Here is a 20020-nt window from a genome sequence, read left to right as displayed (position 1 = left end):
CCACTGAAACCTGCAAGATAGCCTTAGAACTCTATAAAGAGACATTCCCAGCAACCAATTAGCAATCCTCATAGAATTCACTACGATAAAGACAAACTTCATGTTCAACAACAACAATTATATACAAACAAATGGCCTAACCATGGGCAACCCAGTATCACCAGTTCTAGCCAATATTTTTATGACACTAGTTGAAACAATTACCACAGCATTACATCCACTACTATACTGGTACAGATATGTAAATGACACGATTGCAGGATTCAGATTTACAGAACACACACTTAATTTTTTCAATCACATTAACTCTATACATCCCAACATTAACTTCATATGTGAACAGGAAGAATGCAATCAAATATTATTTCTTAACCTCAAAATTACAAGAACCGACATACAATTTAAAACAGAAATCCACCGAAAAAATCACCCATACTGGACTATACATTCCTTGGGACTCAGCACATGAAACAAAACAAAAACTCAACATACTAAGAAACCAAATAAACACAGCCATAAAACTATGCTCACCAGATAAAATTAACAATGAATTAGACAAAATAAAACAATACTTCATCAACATCAATAAGTTTCCTCCACAAACCGTAGAAAACATTATACGCACACACCTAGATAAAAAGCAAAATCAACCAACAAAAGTAAATATATCTCACGAATCAAAAAATCATGAAACCATATACTGCTGCATACCATATATCCCTGACATCAGCAGAAAAATAACCAACATTTGGCAAAAACTAATAACAAAATATGAAATTCTAGTTAATAACAAATTTATTCAAAAATCAGGCAAAAAACTGAGGTCTATACTGTGTAAAAACTACACTGACAAACACCACACCAACATTATTTATAAAATACAAAGTGATAACTTCCACGACTTCTATATTGGAGAAACAAGTAGAAAAATGGAAACCAGATTCAAAGAACACAAAAAGTCATCTTCACACGTTTTCGAACACTGTAAATCAAATAAACACAATATAGCCATAGAAAACACCCAAATACTAAATAAAGAAACAACCATAAACAACGCAAAATTAAAGAAGCCTTATTTATACAACAACTCAAGCCCAAAATAAACAAATACAAAGGAACACCTTTAAACCTATATTAATAAATATTATCAAACATCTAAGTACGCCCTCTATATTCCTACACTCAGTTACACAACCCCCTTCAAACGTGTGGTCAGCTATCGGTCAGTTACCTCTTTCTTTCTTTGTGAACCTGACGATGACCGAAGAAGCTTGAAAGGTTGTTCGCTCCTCTATATAACAATTTTCTCAACCCGATCCAGCCGTTTTTTACAAATATAACACTGCCCATCATTGGCTTTTTATAGGGTCTAATGGACGACTACGTTGCAATAATCTGGGACATGTTCAAGTACAATAAATTTAGTTGGAGAACTAACATTTGCTTTGCTTTATTACACTCGAGAATCTGACGTAGTCGTTCATTCAAATTATTTTAAAATCTTAATAAAGGGCACTGATGAATACCGCCTCCGTATAAACAAAAACTACTTATGAAATTATAAATTATATTTGCCTGTTTAAAATATTATGTGCGCTTAATTTTAAGTTTTTCACAATTTTTGTAAACATAGGTCTCATCTCCAGACAGCAGGTTTTGTTGTTAGAATAACAAGAAAACAAAATCACTGGAATCTAACTGTAAACGTCTTTCACGTTCTTCTTGATTTAGCCATTACGGATTTGAAATCAACTGTGTGTTAAAATAACACTTCAGATTCATCTTTTTGTTAACCAAATGATGTCCCCTACTGGAACAGCGGTAAGTCTTCGGATTTACAACGCTAAAATTAAGGGCTCGATTCCTCTCGGTGGACACAGCAGATAGCCCGATGTGACTATGTTATAAGAATGTCACATACACATAACTAAATGAGGCCTTTACTTTAATACCGACACTCGTTACCTGTGCTGGATGATGAATGACAAAGGTTATTTATAAAACATTACTCATACACGTAATACAATAAATTTAAATAAACGGGTTAACTACTGATAGATCTAGGCGTTTAAACTGCAATTGCGTTCAAGCATATTTCACTCTTTTCTAACATTAAGATTAAAAATTTTCTTTCAAATATTTCAAGAATATTCATTTAAATCTCAGTTATTGATTTATTTCATTTTTAGTTATTTTAGACTTATTAATGTCATATTGTATTTTGTTATTTTCCAAACATTGCATTAGATATTAAAAATAACAAACTGAAACACTTTTTGCCCTTTGTAGTAAATAATAAATCAACAAATGTATATGTTTCACTATTATTATATGAGTATGATCACCTGACTAAAGGAACCTGACCCAGCTTGGCCAGGTGGCAGGGACACTTGACTTGTAATCTGAGGGTCACGGGTTCGAATCCCTGCCCCACCAAACTTGCTCGCCTTATAATGTGATGGTCAATCTCACTATTCGTTGGTAAAAGAATAGTCCAAGAGTTGGCGGTGGGTGGTGATGACTAGTTGCTTTCCCCCTAGTCTTGCACTGCTAAATTAAGGATGGCCAGCGCAGATAGCCCTCGTGTAGCTTTGTGCGAAATTCAAAAACAAACAATCAAACTAAAGGATTCTACCGAAGATGAAGTACAATAAACCATTTTTGTAAAATAAAATCACTATTCTACTCTTTAATGACCAGAGTTTCGCTGTATCAACTATTGTATTATTACTTGTGTGTTTTTCTTTGGATTTAAAACGCTAAAATCAGGGGTTCGATTAGCCTCGGTGGATACATCAGGTAATCTTATGTGGCTTTGGTATAAGAAAAACACACAAAGATTTTGCTATGTCGAAAAAAGAATGTAAGCAGCAGCATTTTAAATTATTTTTTGAAAGCTTTATAGTCTCTTTATGATCACTAAGAAATTAAACTGTGATCCTGCCAAAATAAAAATTACACATTTTCTACCGATTAGCTGTTTTATTGTCAGTTTCGAAATCACTTTTGTTTGTAGTTAAATTTAAGCACAAAGCTACACAATTGGCTATCTGTATTGTGACAACCATATGTATGATTTGTTTGTTTGTTTTTCGAATTACGCGCAAAGCTAACGAGGGCTATCTGCGCTAGCCGTCCTTAATTTAGCAGTGTAAGACTAGAGGGAAGGTAGATTATCATCACCACCCACCGCCAACTCTTAGGCTACTCTTTTATCAACGAATATTGGGATTGACCGTCACTTATAACGCCCCTCGGCTGAAAGGGCGAGCATGTTTGGTGTGACGGGGATTCGAACCCGCGACCCTCGGATTACGAGTCGAGTGCCTTAAGACACCTGGCCATGCCGGGCCCATAGGTATGGAAACAAGGTTTCGAACTTTATAAGCCTACCGTTGAACCACTTGAATCACAAGGTGATGGATATTGTTATCTTACTGAAATAGAAAAGCATTATCTCTCTCCTTTTCAAAACGTTTCGTTTAACTAATAAATCATACATTTAATATTTTACTACGTTTTCAACGTATCTAGAGTGTTACAGAATATTACAATTTTTATCTAGTACTTTAAGTAACAGCCCGAAAGCTTTAGGTGATACTTTCATAAATTGTGTTTATAATATTTTATTACGCGATCCAGAATAAAATAATAACCTTACAGATATGGCTTTTATAATCTTTGTAACAGCTTTTTCCAGAATCGATTCCTGTAATTGGCCATATGCAATCCAATGTGACAGAAAGACAGTAGCATAGCTTTCCTTTTCTTTGTCTTCTTCTAACGGTAAGAAGTGAAAGAAAAGGAAAGCTATGCTACTGTCTTTTGACTCAGATATATGTTTGAGAGCTCATAACTCTCAAACTCGGATTTGGATATTCGCTGTGAATAAAGCAGAGGTACGTTCGATTTTTCCTTAACAACAAAATATGTAAAGAAAAATCGAACGTACCTCTGCTATATCCACAGCGAATATCAAATCAGTTTGAGAGTTATGAGCTCTCAAACATATATCTGAGTCACCGGGAGGTATAGGAACTTAACTGGAACGCTTGGTAACCTCATATCGTTATTTCAATAAAACAGCTTTTATCTTTTAAAATCATGTATAGTAAAATCTTATATTAATCATTAAATGAGAAACATGATAGCATAAGTGCTTTTAGCGAACGTTCTGAAAGCACTTTTGATGTTTCATTAAATATTGATTTGTTTTCTTCTTTATTTCAGATCAGTTTGGGATGGCTCTATCTTTTCATGGGCGTCCTTATTGGATCTGCTGTGATTCCCATTACTCTATGCGTATTTTCTGAAAGACTAACAGGCGCCGCCATGATGGCTGGAGCGATAGGTGGCTCTGTTGTAGGCCTAACAACATGGATGTCTATAGCTTCTCAGTATGAAGGGGGATTAAGCTCCATTCATTTTTTGAAAAACACCGGTAGGGTGAATTATGTACACGATATACAGCAAAAATTTTAAAACTCTTTAATATTTTACATTGTATAGTTTGGTTGTCTCTTATTAAGCACAAACACTACACAATGGGCTACCTGAGCTGTGCCTCCACGGGTATCAAAAACCGATTTTTAACATTAAAAGTCAATAGACTGGGAGATTAAGTTGAATAGACATAAAATGAAATAAGAAAATCCGAGGATGTTTTGAGCAATGGATAAAATGATAACCAAGGATTTCGAATGTAGTGGTTTAGCTACCTTGAGTGTATAAGGAAATATTAGATCTATATTAATGAATATTTCGCTATAGCATAATGGTTATTTTCTTTGAAATGTAATTGGGAATTGTACGACTGTTTCATAGCATGTGCGATATTGATAATAAAAAGTGTATAACAGCTGATATAATCTAGCCGCTCGAAGTCTATTGAACTTTATATATCTTCTAACACAGGTAAAGAACAGAGTATGCTGTGGGGGAATGTTGTGTCTATTCTATCCGGAGGAATAATAACTATAGTGGTCAGTATAATCCAGAACTTTCGAATGGATTCGTCTCGAAAGAGTGAAATCTGGGAGAGTACGAGAGACATTGACAATCCACTTTTTCCATGGACTGAGCTATATGCACGGTATAAACGTTGTATATATATATTATTACTCTATAGTAGCCATAGTGTTTCTATAATATAAGTGAATTATTAGAAAAATTATGTGTTTATTTGCTCCTTGGCCAACAACAGCCCCGTTAAGGAAAACAAAGATCCAACTGTTTTAAGGACTTTTTTCTTTCGTTTAAAGTAAAACTAATTTACAAACAATATTTTATTAACTTCAAATGGCAATTGAATCTAGATACAGCTGAATATAAAAATTAGATTTTAAAACAGGGAGTCAGCAACCTCTTTCCGCACAGGGGCCAGAGACCATGTTTGTGAACGGATGGAAGGCCACATTCATTTCTATAGCTAATAAATGAAAGAAATAATAATAAAACACAATGAAATATGAATAATGTTTATTTAAGTAATATTCATGTAATAAAGGACACAGCGATTAATGCGAGACATTATTGATGCTGTTTGTCGCTCGAAATCAGGTCTGAGATAGAGTTGTGTTTTCCTTATAGCAAAGCCACATCGGGCTATCTGCTGAGCCCACCGAGGGTAATCGAGCCCCTGATTTTTGGGCTGTACTAGCGGGGGGGGCGAGATAGAATTACAAACTTGAATTCTTTTTTAGGACCACCTCGGGCCGGATGGATATGATATTTCATTTGGGGACTGAGGTCCAGATGTTTTCGGCTGTCGGTTGACGACCCCTGTTTTAGAAGATATTACATTTTACTAATTCATTTGTCTGAATTAATTATATGCCCCCTTTTATTTTTCTATATATTAATATTCTTTATATTAACGTTTATTATAATTTAGAATTATATTTTTTGTTGTTGGATGCTACGTTTCATCTAACAGGTTCGTTGCTGGCGGAAAAGCAACTATACCTATTGAGAAATCACTTCCACCATTCTGGCCGAATCTCCCACAACATATCCTTAACTAGAGAATGTAATTTCGCCACAAGCAAAGTCATAGTAAAAGAAACAGGAAGAGAAAACTAACTTCGTAAATTATTACAAAAATGGCCTTGTTAACAACACTCATAATTCTCTAATCACAATTCATAATAACTAATTCACAAAATAGGTGACTATCTAATCTCACGATGCATGATATTTTAAATATCCTCTTGTATACTTCACTTTTCTACCAGAAGTCGAAATAACAGTTTCATACGTAATAAACATTTGCTGAAAGTCTTACCATAGCTTTAGTGATAACAAGAAGAGCACTACCCACTGTCAGCCATTGTGTCTTGACAGAAGTAACCAATAGAGGAGAGCTAGTATTTCATTAAATAATACTTAAAAAAACAACTCAACTAAATTATATAGAAAAATACATGAGATATGAAGATAGAAGTAATTAATAAAAACTTAAAGAATACAAGTTTCCAATTTCTTAACCCATTTTTTTTGAGAAAGTGATGGATATAATTACTTTGTGCATAGGGTCTTCTTTTTTTTACAATTTCTTTAACTAACCAGTCTAACACTAGGCACCATGTACGATATTATCATGATAATCTTAAAACAATTGTGAATTTTATGTAACAAAGTACCGAATTTTTTTGCAACAATGTGTAATTTATCATCTTGAAAAAATACAAACTATAGTTATCACATTATCTACCAAATTAGATTCTCACTTGGAAACAAACACTCTTTTGAAGTAATTTTCTTGACATAATTTAAGTTCTCACTTTGAAACAAATAAACTTAAAATCACAAACAAACAAACTTCCAACATGTCTTCAAAAAAATTATAAAAATTAAATTTTTAAATTTAAAAATTAAAAGGTAGACTATAAAAAATATTTGTTTGAGACACTGTCCCTTTTTTTCAAACCCTCGAGAGACATCGTCCGTATCCCGTACCAGCCATGAATATGTGCCCGGCATGGCCAGATGGGTTAAGGCGTTCGACTTGTAGTCCGAGAGTCGTGGGTTCGAATCCCCGTCACACCCAACACGCTCGCTCTTTCAGTCGTGGGGACTTTATAATGTGACAGTCAACCTAACCATTCGTTGGTAAAAAGAGTAACCCAAGAGTTGGCGGTGGGTGGTGATGACTAGCTGCCTTCCCTCTAGTATTACACTGATAAATTAGGGATGGCTAATGCAGGTCGTCATCGTGTAGCTTTACGCGTAATTCAAAAGAAACCAAACCAATACTAGGACAATACAGACGATAGCTAATACAATGAAGCAGTGTTAGAAATATCTTCGGGGTGATTTTTATCCCTAGTTCAGCTTAGCAGAACGTTATAAACATTTCTTCTTTACAGAAGACAGTCCAACAAGGAGTCTGTTGTTGAAGTTTTCGTGGAATTCTTTGGCTCTATTTTGACGAACAATTGGCAGAAACTGTTGTAGTCCCTGAAGTCCTCTCACCAGAATGGGATAGAGAATGCTAAGCCTCATGAGAAAAGCACATTTCTTTTAATCTGATAGATGATATTTATCGTTTATAGTTTACCATTTTTAGAATATTTTGGTTTCTACACTAATGGTGCCATACATCTTACAATTTCTTAAGGTCGTGTCCGTTTTTGAACAAATATAAGAGTAAAGTGTTCATCCACAGAGATTTTTTATAAAACCATATCATTTATCTGGAACACAACTGACTGTCTTCTATAATTGTACAAAGTGTCGGGCATGTTATGTGAAAACGATTTTAGAGCCTCCACCATATTGTTTAAGTATATGTCACCACGTCCATTCATGTTTTATCTGTCACACCTTGACAATAACTTTACATAAAAACTTTTCCTTGAAGGTTTTCAATAGTTCATCTAGTATACAACAGCAAATAAATTTGTAGGCACTGGGTCCGGTTAATTGGTCAGTTTGGTTTATATACAATAGCATAAATAATAATTTCTTTTTCCAGGTGCTTCAGATATGTGACGATTGATTGGGAAGTATTACTGGAACCTTCTCTTAGAAACAACATGCATTGTTGACCTCATTTCCAGATGTAAATCTTTCTTGATTATGTATTATTGCTTGGAGCAGGTGAACGGGTTTTGCTACTGAACTTTGTGTTCATTACTGTTACAAGACGTCAAATTTTGCTCAATGTGATTGGATTCCGGCTCGTTGCAGGTATCGTTAAGGCATTCAAATCGTAATCTGAAAATCGTGGGTTCGAATCCCCGTCACACCAAATATGTTCATCCTTTCAGCCACGGGGGCTTTATAATGTTAAGATCAATCCCACTATTTGTTGGTAAAAATTTAGCCCAAGAGTTGGCGATAGGTGATGATGACTAGCTGCCTTCCCTCTAGTCTTACACTGCTAAATTAGGGACGGCTAGCGCAGATATCCCTTGTGTAGCTTTTGCGCGAAATTCAAAAACAAAACAAACTGTACGAGGTCTGTTAAAAAAATACGCGGACTGTTTGGATTGCGCGGCTCCAGTTGGTTCCAGGGGAATCCGCTTGGTGTCGCTAGGTTTGCACAGATCAGCTGATTACGACGCCATTTCCCGATTGCAGATATCTTTATTTGTGTATTAGCTACGCGGTTTTAAGTGAAGTGCGATTTTTTTCGTTTGGCGGATTTGCGCGAAAATCAAAAAACAAACTAATCAAAAACAATCTGCTGATGGAATATTATTTTATTCTGTATTAAATCTGATTTAATGCATACTTTAGGCCCAGTATGGCCAGACATTTAGGACGCTCGACTTACAATCTGAGAGATGCATGTTCCCACCAAACATGTTCACCCTTTTAGCAGTATGGACCAATTCCACTATTCGTTGGTGCAGAATTGCTTTATATGAGTTTTTAAAAAGAAGTAAATTTGTGTGTGTCAACACTGAATCATAGCCACTTATTGCCTACAAATACTAAAAGAAAGATCGAAGCAAAGGACTAATGTTGTGTATGGAAAATCTTTGTCCATCATTAAGTAACGTTTTAAGGAATATCACCTTTTTGCGATTTATATATGCATGTCTGTAAAATACATAATTAGCAATCACTTTAGTTTTCGGAGTTAAGCCTAATGAACTTACAGAGACTAGTTAGTACAAGCTTCAAGCCAAGGAAAGTATATTCAATAAAACTTGATGTGTATTCGAGTATTATGAATTATAAAATTCTTGGTAATTTGAATATATTAATATATGTGGTATAAATTTTAATGTATATTATTAATTATGCTTACTACTAAAGTAAGAGGTATTAAGATAAATATTTCTCGATATTTCCAGTAAGAATTATTCTTACGTATGTAAGTGAGAAACTTTGTCTCCATTTTTCAGAGAACTTAACGTAACTGGTGCTAACAAACTTGGAAATAGGCCAACGTTAGAAGAGGTAGAAAAAACGTTTCGTAGTGCTAAATGGATAGCGAACGCTGGCGCTCTGGTTTTAACCCTAGTGTTGATTATCATCTGGCCTGCTGGAATGGTGGCTGCAAATGTTCTAAACCACTCATCTTTCCGCCACTGGGTCAGGATTTCACAAGCATGGGCTTTTCTGGCAGCTTTGTTCATCATAATTATACCCCTGTATAACGAAATGATGACATTTAAAGAGCAGCGCCGTTTAAATGCTACCGTAGGTGATTCAATAGTTGAGCCGAGAAAAATACGCGAGGCTTCGGGAAATCTTGCGCCACCTGAAGGAAAAACCTGAACAAAGGAGGGAGCCAACTAAGTCTTAAAGACATGGAAAACACTGAAAAGATAATAATTACCATTCCGAATGAGGAAGAAAATGTCACTCCTAAGGTCCAGCCGTTTTTGGTAGAAGATTCCAAAGAAAATGACTTGAATAAGACTTTGAAATAAGTTACTTCTTAGTAGTCGTAAACTAGATAATACACCTTAGTATGAAAAAAACAATAACAAACAAAAAAACACGTAGTTGCACGAGACTCAAAGACATTCCATATTTTACATAATGTGTGATTCGTGGAATATTTATTGAAACATGTGTTCTGGATAATATGTTCCCATTAATTTGTTTTCTATGTATTACTGATTTGTTAATGAAGTCATCTTCGTTAGGTCAATCAATAAGGTCTTGTTAGAATCCTCAACATGATAAAGTTTCTCGAAAGTTTAACATATTAAAATAGTAACAGTAATTTATTTTAGAACATCGTAAACAACAACTTTTTTTCAACAACTCCGATGTTTTTCTCTTAGGAAAAAAGTAAAATAGTCGTTATATGTTCACGTGGTGAAATTTCAACAAAATTTCTAATACAAGTGTGTTAGGCAGTTTATATTTTGGAAATCATTAACTCACTGACGAAGGGTTTTGTCAGAGATAGTATGGAACGGTTATGTTTGAATGAGTGAACTGTTTGTTGATATTAACTTGTTTATTCGACAATGTGACCCAAAAAAAGCTGATTAAATATGTATAGGTTTAACTTTGATTGCTACAATACAGCATAATCACCAACTTAGAAAGATTAAATCAAATTTTGGAAATAACTACAGTAAGTATTTTGGAAAATAAGTGGCATGTGTTTGTGTGTTTTTCTTATAGCAAAGCCACATCGGGTTATCTTCTGAGCCCACCGAGAGGAATCGAACCCCTAGTTTTAGCGTTGTAAATCGATAAACTTACCGCTGTACTAACGTGGGGTAAAATAAAGAGGGGATAAACTAGTGTTACAAATAAACGTTGGATCACAGAATTATAATTTTATTTGTGACTTAGAATCAAATGTCTGGTACATACAAATAAGCCCCTCGCTAGTACAGCGGTAAGTCTACGGTTTTACAACACTGAAATTGGGAGTTCGATTCCCATCGGTGGGCTTAGCAGATAGCCTGATGCGGCTTTGCAATAAGAAAAACACCCACACATGTACAAATAAAATACATGGAAAATAGAATAAGAGTAGAAAACAGAATTGTTATAAGTAAAATGCATTCAAAATAAAACAATTTAATGATACACAAAAATACACCATTTATAATCGATGAGTACATTTTTAACTTTGCCTTCTTAAATTCATGATATAGTTATAATCTAAGTGAGATTTTGACATTATACTATTAATTCCGTCATAATCTGTAAAGTTGTCACCATTGTCGAGCAGTTTATTATGTTCTTTTGTGTAATTTATTATCCTCTCTAAACTCTCAGACTAATCTCTGAAGATGTAACATTATATACAAACTCTGTTTGGTGAAAACCTAGGAATCGTCAATAAGAAATTAATCAGAAATGTATTTGGAAACAACAAATATAACTTACTTGGTTCTCTAACGGCACTAACTGAGAGTCGCGGGTTCGAATCCTGGTTACATCAAACATGCTCGCCCTTTCAGCCGTTGGGGCGTTATAATGTGACGGTCAATCCCACTATTCGTTGGTAAAACAGTAGCCCAAGAGTTGGAGGTGGGTGGTGATGACTAGCTGCCTTCCCTCTAGTCTTACACTGCTAAATTAGGGACAGTTAGTGCAGATAGCTCTCGAGTAGCTTTGTGCGAAATTCAAAACAAACAAACATTGCTAAGAAGATTAATTTTCATATAGAATATTACTTCTTCCAGTTTCACCTAAATAATATTTTCATATGTTATTAGTAAGCACTAACTTATCGGATGTTCAAAGAACCTTGGATATTGGTTCTAAAGTGTGAATTGCAGTTTGTTTTTCATTTCTTTCCTCGTGGTTTATTGTTTACTTTTGTTAATAACATGGTTTCAATATCCATTTTTGTTTTATTAAGCTACAAGTTCAGTTTTTGTCATTCTTATGATTTAAGAATTTCTTTTCACTTTTTTTTTATTTCATATAAACTGGAATTTATCTCCTAGTGTTGGCTTGGGTGCTGACAAAGAAATGTATACATATAATGACTAATTATACTGATTGGATGGTAACATAAACCATCTATCTCTCTCTATATATAAATAGATGTGTGTGTGTCAATCTATCTATCTAGCTATCTATCTCTATATATATATATATATATCATGTTTATTTGAGTTGATTGAATGGTGAGAGAAAGCGCGAAAATATATACAATGTCTTCTTTTGTTGGGTTTGTATTAAACACAGTAATGCAATGTCCTTGTTCATGTTTTAAGAGGGAAATTACCCTATTTTGTTCTATATCCTACGTAAAACGTACAAAAAATTAGTTTTTTGGGTTTTTTTTTTTCAAAAAACGTGAAATGTCACCAATTAATTTATCTTCCCGACTATTTGTACTTGTAGATATCTTGAATGACGTTTTTTGCTATCGCCCTTTATCTATTATGATAATCTTTAAAACATCTATTATCATGTCGCTTGTTTATAAGATAGTTATAAACGTATTGAAATATAATCAATTTAACAATTTAACTTGCTTTCAAATAAAGTATAATTATATGAATCTGTATATTTACCAGTTACCAAGCGGGAAGAAAATAGTATTACAGAAAAGCACAACAGTGACATCTAGACGAAATCGATGCTACCGTTAGTTTTTATTACATCAGTTAATATATTTAGAAACAGGAAATAAAAGAATTCGTCTCATGATATTCTTATCGTCCAACATATTTTTATATGGTTAACAATTTCTAAAAGAGAGAATAATTCCATAATATTACTTGAAGTTTAAGCCTAACATAATAAAGAATTACAAATCTCAAACAGATAGTATGTATTTAGGAAGTATCTATTGCTTTCTGTGAAAACAAATAAAACACCAGATTAAAATCTATTGATCAAAAGCTTTGATTTACATCAAAATTCAGAACGTAGTGACATCTTGTTTTGGATAATAAAGTAGAAAATAATAATTAAAAATTAAAACCAAACTCAACTTACAGAATATCATATTTGTGTAAGATATAACTTAACTAAAATTTATGTGGGCTAGACAAACGCTAAACTTAGTATCTGTGTTTACTTGTACTATATGTTCATGAATATTTTTGATATAAAAACAAAAAACATTAATATATATATAAAATAGATGCAATCACTTTTAGTTATAATACGAGGGCTGTTCAAAAAATACGCGGACTGACGTCATAAAACAAAATGTACTTTATTTAGAAGTTACAGGTTTGGAACCCCTTCAAAGTACTCACCTCCCCAACGCACACACTTATCCCAACGGTGTTTCCACTTGTTGAAACAGTCCTGGTACGCTTCTTTTGTAATGTCCTTCAGCTCCTTCGTCGCATTTGCCTTAATGTCGGGAATCGTCTCAAATCTTCTTCCTTTCAAGGGTCTTTTGAGTTTGGGGAACAAGAAAAAATCGCAAGGAGCAAGGTCAGGTGAGTAGGGGGGTGGGGAAGAACAGTGATCGAGTATTTGGCCAAAAACTCACGAATTCTGAGGCACAAATTTCGCAGCAACGCGGTGCATCTTCAATTTTTTGGTCAAAATCTCGTAACAAGATCCAACTGATATCCCACACTCTTCAGCAAGCTCTCTGACAGTCAGACGTCGATTTGCCCGCACCAGGGTGTTGATTTTGTCGACGTGTGGGTCGTCAGTTAACGTGGAAGGACGTCCAGGACGCTTATCATCTTCAATGGACTGTCGACCATCCTTAAAACGTTCATGCCACGCTTCATAGCAACATCGCCGTAAGCCGTGTTAAGCATGGCAAACGTTTCAGTCGTAGATTTTCCAAGTTTAACACAAAATTTCACAGCAAGTCGTTGCTCCTTCAGGTCATTCATTCTGAAATCCGCCAAACGAAAAAATCGCACTTCACTTAAAACCGCGTAGCTAATATACAAATGAAGATATCTGCAATCGGGAAATGGCGTCGTAATCAGCTGATCTGTGCGAACCTAGCGACACCAAGTGAATTCCCCTGGAACCAACTGGAGCCGCGCAATTCAAACAGTCCGCGTATTTTTTGAACAGACCTCGTATGTCATAAAACCAAGAATATATAAGTGTAATAGAATAAAACTTTCACAATAAACTAAAAACACACACATCCATATACGACAAAGAAATTAAAAAGCACAATAAAACAACAACAAAATAAATATAGTGAATAGCTTAGTATAACATTATTTACTTGGATAGTGACACTTAATAGTATTTATTTATATACCTTAGTATAACACTATTTACTGGGATAGTGAAACTTAATAGTATTAATTTATATACCTTAGTATAACACTATTTACTGGGATAGTGACACTTAATAGTATTTATTTATATACCTTAGTATAACACTATTTACGTGGGTAGTGAAACTTAATAGTATTTATTTATATACCTTAGTATAATATTATTTACTGGGATAGTGAAACTTAATAGTATTTATTTATATACCTTAGTATAACATTATTTACTGGGATAGTGAAACTTAATAGTATTTATTTATATACCTTAGTATAACACTATTTACTTGGACAGTGAAACTTAATAGTATTTATTTATATACCTTAGTATAACACTATTTACTGGGATAGTGAAACTTAATAGTATTTATTTATATACCTTAGTATAACACTATTTACTTGGATAGTGAAACTTAATAGTATTTATTTACATACCTTAGTATAACATTATTTACTTGGATAGTGAAACTTAATAGTATTTATTTATATACCTTAGTATAACACTATTTACTGGGATAGTGAAACGTAATGGTATTTTAAATATCTCCTCAGTAAGTCGTCAGAACATTACAATACTATACAGTGTTTCATTTTATAACAATATCTATGTTAAAGACTGAGTCACAAGTTCTAGGAATGGCTGTGAATGTCGTAGCTAAAAGTATAAATTCCTCGTTTCTTTTGTTTTATATGATAACTCAAGAACCAAAACAAGGGTGCCAACCAACTTCACTGAGGTGACATAGTCTCAAACAGAGTTTGTGTTTTTATAAGTCTTATTAAGTAGTAGCATTTAAAAAACACACACATTATTTTAGTGTAAGCGATGTTATCATTACCTCTTAAAATTGTCTGTCTAACAGAAATTTGCTGTTCCTTCAAAAATCTTATGTATTGGGTGAAATAGGAATTACCAGCCAACAGTAAATAAACAATAAATATTACACTTAGAAACTCATTGCATTTATAACTTGGTTATAAATACAATCCTCCCATGTTTGTTTAAACAATACACTAGAAAACAAACAAACTACTAAAACAAATTTTCAAACAAGGAAGTAAAAGTAGGGATGGCTGACATCAGTCTTACAAAATCAATGTAAACATGTAAATCAATGTAAAAATGTTGGCATTGTTTTTGAAGGACTGGCATTAGCCATCTCCACATTTACTTCTATTTCAAAATTTTTTTCTTTACTTGTGAAATTACATTTACTGCAAAAGTTTAGTGTACTACTATTTAGAAATCTATGGTCCAGTAAACACACCTTATATACTGAATTGTGAAAAGTCAATAATTTGTTATAAACCAAAAGGAAAAGTTTCTAATTTGACGAGTTTTTAATAGTTGTATTTCAGATATTTAAGCCAAACACAAAACAAGATGAACTAAGATTTATTATTAGCTGCTTTAGTGTTATTACAGTGACATTCACTTGTTAACTGTCAAGTATTTCAGCTGCTATAATACAACTCTAATGCTTCTTCATTTTGTAACTTTTTCGTGACGCCATTTTGGATCGAAAATGAAACAATTTGTAAGTAGGTCAAATGCATGCATGGTGCTGACATCTAGCGTTGAAGTTAGGTATCATTGAGAACGAATTAACTCCTCCGTGGCACTGTGTTACCGATCGGCTTGGGCGAGTTATCTCGTCTACGGCACTGAACAGGTTAAAGTAAATTTCGTAGCAAGTGAAATACAGCGATGAAGACTCAAAGGAAAGTTTTTGGAGGCCTCCTGCACAGTGGCTCTGTGGTATGTCTGCTAGCTTACAACTTTAAAATGGGGTTTCGATAATCGTTTGCTAATGCACACATGATAGCCAGAAATATTTCTTTAGACTACAATTATTTCTTCAATCTGTCAGTAAAAATCATCTTGAAATAATTATTGCTAAAACAATGGTGCTAGAAATTGGCTCATCTGTCGCTCCACCTGCCGAACCAAACAAAAAATTCTAGAAGTTCCGTTATTATTTGCATACATTAATCATTTTAAAGTTGAATACATATAATTTGAATAATTTATTTTTTACTTGCTTATAGAGCTCTAATACAACACAATCAGACAAAATATTTAAACAAACAAAACTTGTCTGCTTTGAACCTTTAGTTTGTTAACAAATAAAAAGCAATATTTCTTATTTAAAATTTTGTTTTTCCCCTTGTAAAATAATTTGTTTTCTTTTATTTTTGAATTTGTAAAACCTCCATATTGCTACAAAAGGGGTGCCAGATATTAGCTCCTCTGTTGGAAAACAATGTAATTTTCTCATGTAGGATCCAATGCTCTGGATTTTACTGTCTCTGATGTCAAGTTCGTAGACCTTATAATAAGACGGGTAGCAGAACTAGTTAAGGGTCTACAACTTACACTAGTCAATAGCTACTGCTTTGTTCAAATTGTATTTAAAGAAGTCAGTATAACAGAAAATAGCAGCTATGATCATACAAAAGCATTCTTATGAACAGTACATAAAAGGCTGATAAGTGTTAAAAGTGTAAGACAGTGTCGTGTTTTCTTATAGCAAAGCCACATGGGACTATTTGCTGAGTCTATTAACCCACCTACTACGAACTGTAGGTTAATTTTCTTCAAACGAATAGTGGGATTGATAGACATAGGTTGTAAGTTGAGCAACATAACCACCAGGCCATGTTATCAGGGTAAGAGAAGAATGGTGAAATTGAGGGTAAGATGTAAATATAAGTTTTAAAAATAAATCTGATTGGACAGATTTAAATCAAAGCATGTGGATAATTACTCGTGTGCGTTTCATTTAACGTGGCAAAGATCGTTGTTGCTTTTGTTTTGTCCAGCGCTCTGTCCACCGTGAGAAATTGAGCCGTAAACTTAAACATTTCAAGGAACAACAACAACCAAAAAGAGCGAAATTAACAACGATATAAATTTGTTTGCATTTTATATTTATACTCAAACAAACGTTACACTGAAACATTACAAATCTAAATACACAGTCGGAAATTAGTCAAAGAGAGACGCGATATACATATATATATATATTGCTGGCCAAAATCTTAAGGCCAATGAACATAAAGAAAAAATATGCATTTGCGTTCTTAGACTCAACCACTTATTTGAATAGAGCTTCGAAAAATGAAAATAAGAAAAGGGAAAATAAAAATAAAAACCTTCTTTAGCATTTAATAAGGAAAGTGTGAACACTATGAAATTAGCCTACATACATTCATTGGCCTTAAGATTTTGGCTAACAGTGTATACTTATTTTTTGTTATAAACAAAAGTAAGCTCAAAGAAAAATTAAAAAAAAACTTTGCATCAGTCGAAAGTATTCTCAGGTTAAAGGCTATAATATTGGATATAAAATGTACCCTCGGTTTTTGAGGTGACTGGGAAGTAGGACCCATATTGCGGTGGAGATACACTATTAGTTTTAACCTCCATTCACTAGTCTCACATTAAGAATAAAATAATCAAAAAAAGAAATTTAAAATGCGAGGTGTGGGTGTTGAAGTACACAACGTCTCACATTTATATCACCCTTCACTGCCTACAGACAGTTGTGGGAAGGTGACTGACTGCTCTTCAAAGTAAAGAATGAGAAGAAAAAAGTATCGATATTAAAAATAAATAAATTATAAAGACATGAAAATAAGGTACTACAATATTCGAGGAAAGTAAGTTAAAAAAACGTACTTTCTGAAGTTGCATTCCAGCCCCTATTATGATGATAAGACACTAATTAGTAGCCCAGTAGACAAATTATACTAGTACAAAGATTCTAATTATCTAAACTAACAAGTGTAACTCCCAACCGCCACCCATTGCGTTCATTGTAACTGCAAATTTTCAGACTCTAAACACGCCTTTAGATTTGATAAGATGTTCATCCGCATAAAGTAGTGCCAATTTGTTTAAATTACCTTATTAATAACTAAAAATAGTTATCAGAAAATTTCAGTAAAATTTATTTAATTTTTACTCCTTTATATTTACTTAATACATTCGTATACTTATCACAGAATATTTCAATAATTTTATTTAGATTTTCTTTATTGAATCAATTAAATATAAATTTTTATATCAATATTTCAACATTAGTAATGAAATATTGTAAGTTATTAAAATTTTAGAGAATCTGAATAATTGTGAAGTTTATAAGTATTATAACATAAGAGTATGGTTCATTAATATTAACAGAGGGTTTAGATTGATATTATTATCAATTATTTTAATTTAAAGATCTGAATGATGTGCTTCTACATTAGATATTAAAGTAGTTTCAGTTTCTAATTCTACTGGATAAATAGTGTTATTAACATTATTTATTTCAGGAATATTTAAAATTATTAAATTATCTATATATCTTCAAGTTAAAGCAAGTATATCTGGGTTTATGTAATTTTCAATAAAACTATTCTCATAAAAATAAAGATATAAATTTACAAAGCAAGTAGAATAGTTGTTATATATATATGTGTGTAAAAACGGCTCGTTTGGGTTGAGAAAATATTTAAGTAGAAGAGTGAACAATGTTTCGACCTTTTTCCGTTGTTCGCTCCTCTACGTAAAATATTTTCCCAACCCAAAAGAGCCGTTTTACACATATATTCTCTACAAGTGGGTTTTCTCGACATCACTGAGAATAGTTGTTAACTCCCATTGGAACTCCTATTATTTGTTTAAAGATTTGGTTATTGAAAAATATATAATTATTATCAATGCAGAAATTTAATATATCTTTTATGTTTTATATCACAATTTCTTAGATATTCTAATATGGTTTGATTATTTTTTATTATCCAAAATGCATGTTTAGGTAATATTAGGTAATTTATTTAATAACGTGGCAGGTTATTAATAATTGTTCTTATTGAACTAGAAATCTAAATTATTCAGAGATTTATAAAGTTTAGGAATATCATATAGAAAAGGTAAATTTACAAAGAATTTAATTTAGGATAAAGTTTTTCATAAGCTTTAATGAAACTATTAATTGTTAGTAAATTTAAGTGTTTGTGTACTATTGATTTATTTTATCATAATTAATATGTAGAACCAAAATTACAGTTAATTTTATCAATGGGAATTATAATTATAACATATTTTTTCTTGTAATTCTTGAATTTTATATTTTAACTGATGAAATGAAAAATCTATGTGGCATTCCTTTAATTTTATACGGGATAATTTAAATTTTAGTTTTTTAAGTAGATAAAACTTCCATTCCAAAAACCATCTACGTGAATAAGATGTAATGTAGTTAAGTTTAAAATATATTCGTCAATATTGTTTTTAGAATATTTTGCTTATTACATTTTGCGGCTATTCTGTATTTAGATGCTTTTTAAAAGTATTTCACATGATAGTTTATCATTTATAATTTCCAAGTGAGAATGATGAAGAAGTTAAGACCGATAGACGGTGTATCCCCACCACAGTGTGTGTCCTATTTTCACTCACCTCCAAAACCTAGGATACCTTATATCCCACATTATAGCCCGTATCCTGCGGATGCGTTTGATTGATGCAGCGTTTTTTATTTTTGTTTGGGCTTGTTTTTATTTATAATAAATTTTCATTAGTCAGGATTTGCTGTTTTTATTTATAATAAATTATCATTAGTCAGGATTAGCTGTTTGTATTTATAATAAATTATCATTAGTCAGGATTAGCTGTTTTTATTTATAACAAATTATCATTAGTCAGGATTAGCTGTATTTAACTCAGCCCTTCCTTTTCATCTTATTTTACTTGATTGTTCTGTGTTAATATTCTATATGTCCCTAATTTTTATATAAACAATAATTGCACTGTTTTATATAAACTCAACTTTAAACAGGTAACTGATATTTCTAGGAATCCGATTTCACTTTAAATATGGCTA

At 32.8% G+C, this 20020-nt stretch overlaps 1 protein-coding gene across 1 annotated transcript in view; it reads left to right on the top strand.

Moving 5' to 3' along the window:
• Nucleotides 1-11544, top strand: part of LOC143250849 (uncharacterized) — a 56378-nt gene extending 44834 nt beyond the window's left edge. Inside the window, exons 10-12 of the mRNA XM_076501942.1 lie at nucleotides 4231-4441; nucleotides 4915-5092; nucleotides 9357-11544. Coding sequence (XP_076358057.1) covers nucleotides 4231-4441; nucleotides 4915-5092; nucleotides 9357-9732 — 765 coding nt within the window. The 3' untranslated portion in view covers nucleotides 9733-11544. The remainder of the gene's footprint in view (nucleotides 1-4230; nucleotides 4442-4914; nucleotides 5093-9356) is intronic.
• The last annotated feature ends 8476 nt before the right edge of the window (nucleotides 11545-20020 follow it).

Source organism: Tachypleus tridentatus, chromosome 5 (assembly GCF_004210375.1).
Source record: "Tachypleus tridentatus isolate NWPU-2018 chromosome 5, ASM421037v1, whole genome shotgun sequence".
NCBI lineage: Eukaryota > Metazoa > Arthropoda > Merostomata > Xiphosura > Limulidae > Tachypleus > Tachypleus tridentatus.
The sequence above is the reverse complement of the archived record's forward strand: the minus strand, read 5'-3'. Positions and strand labels throughout refer to the sequence as shown.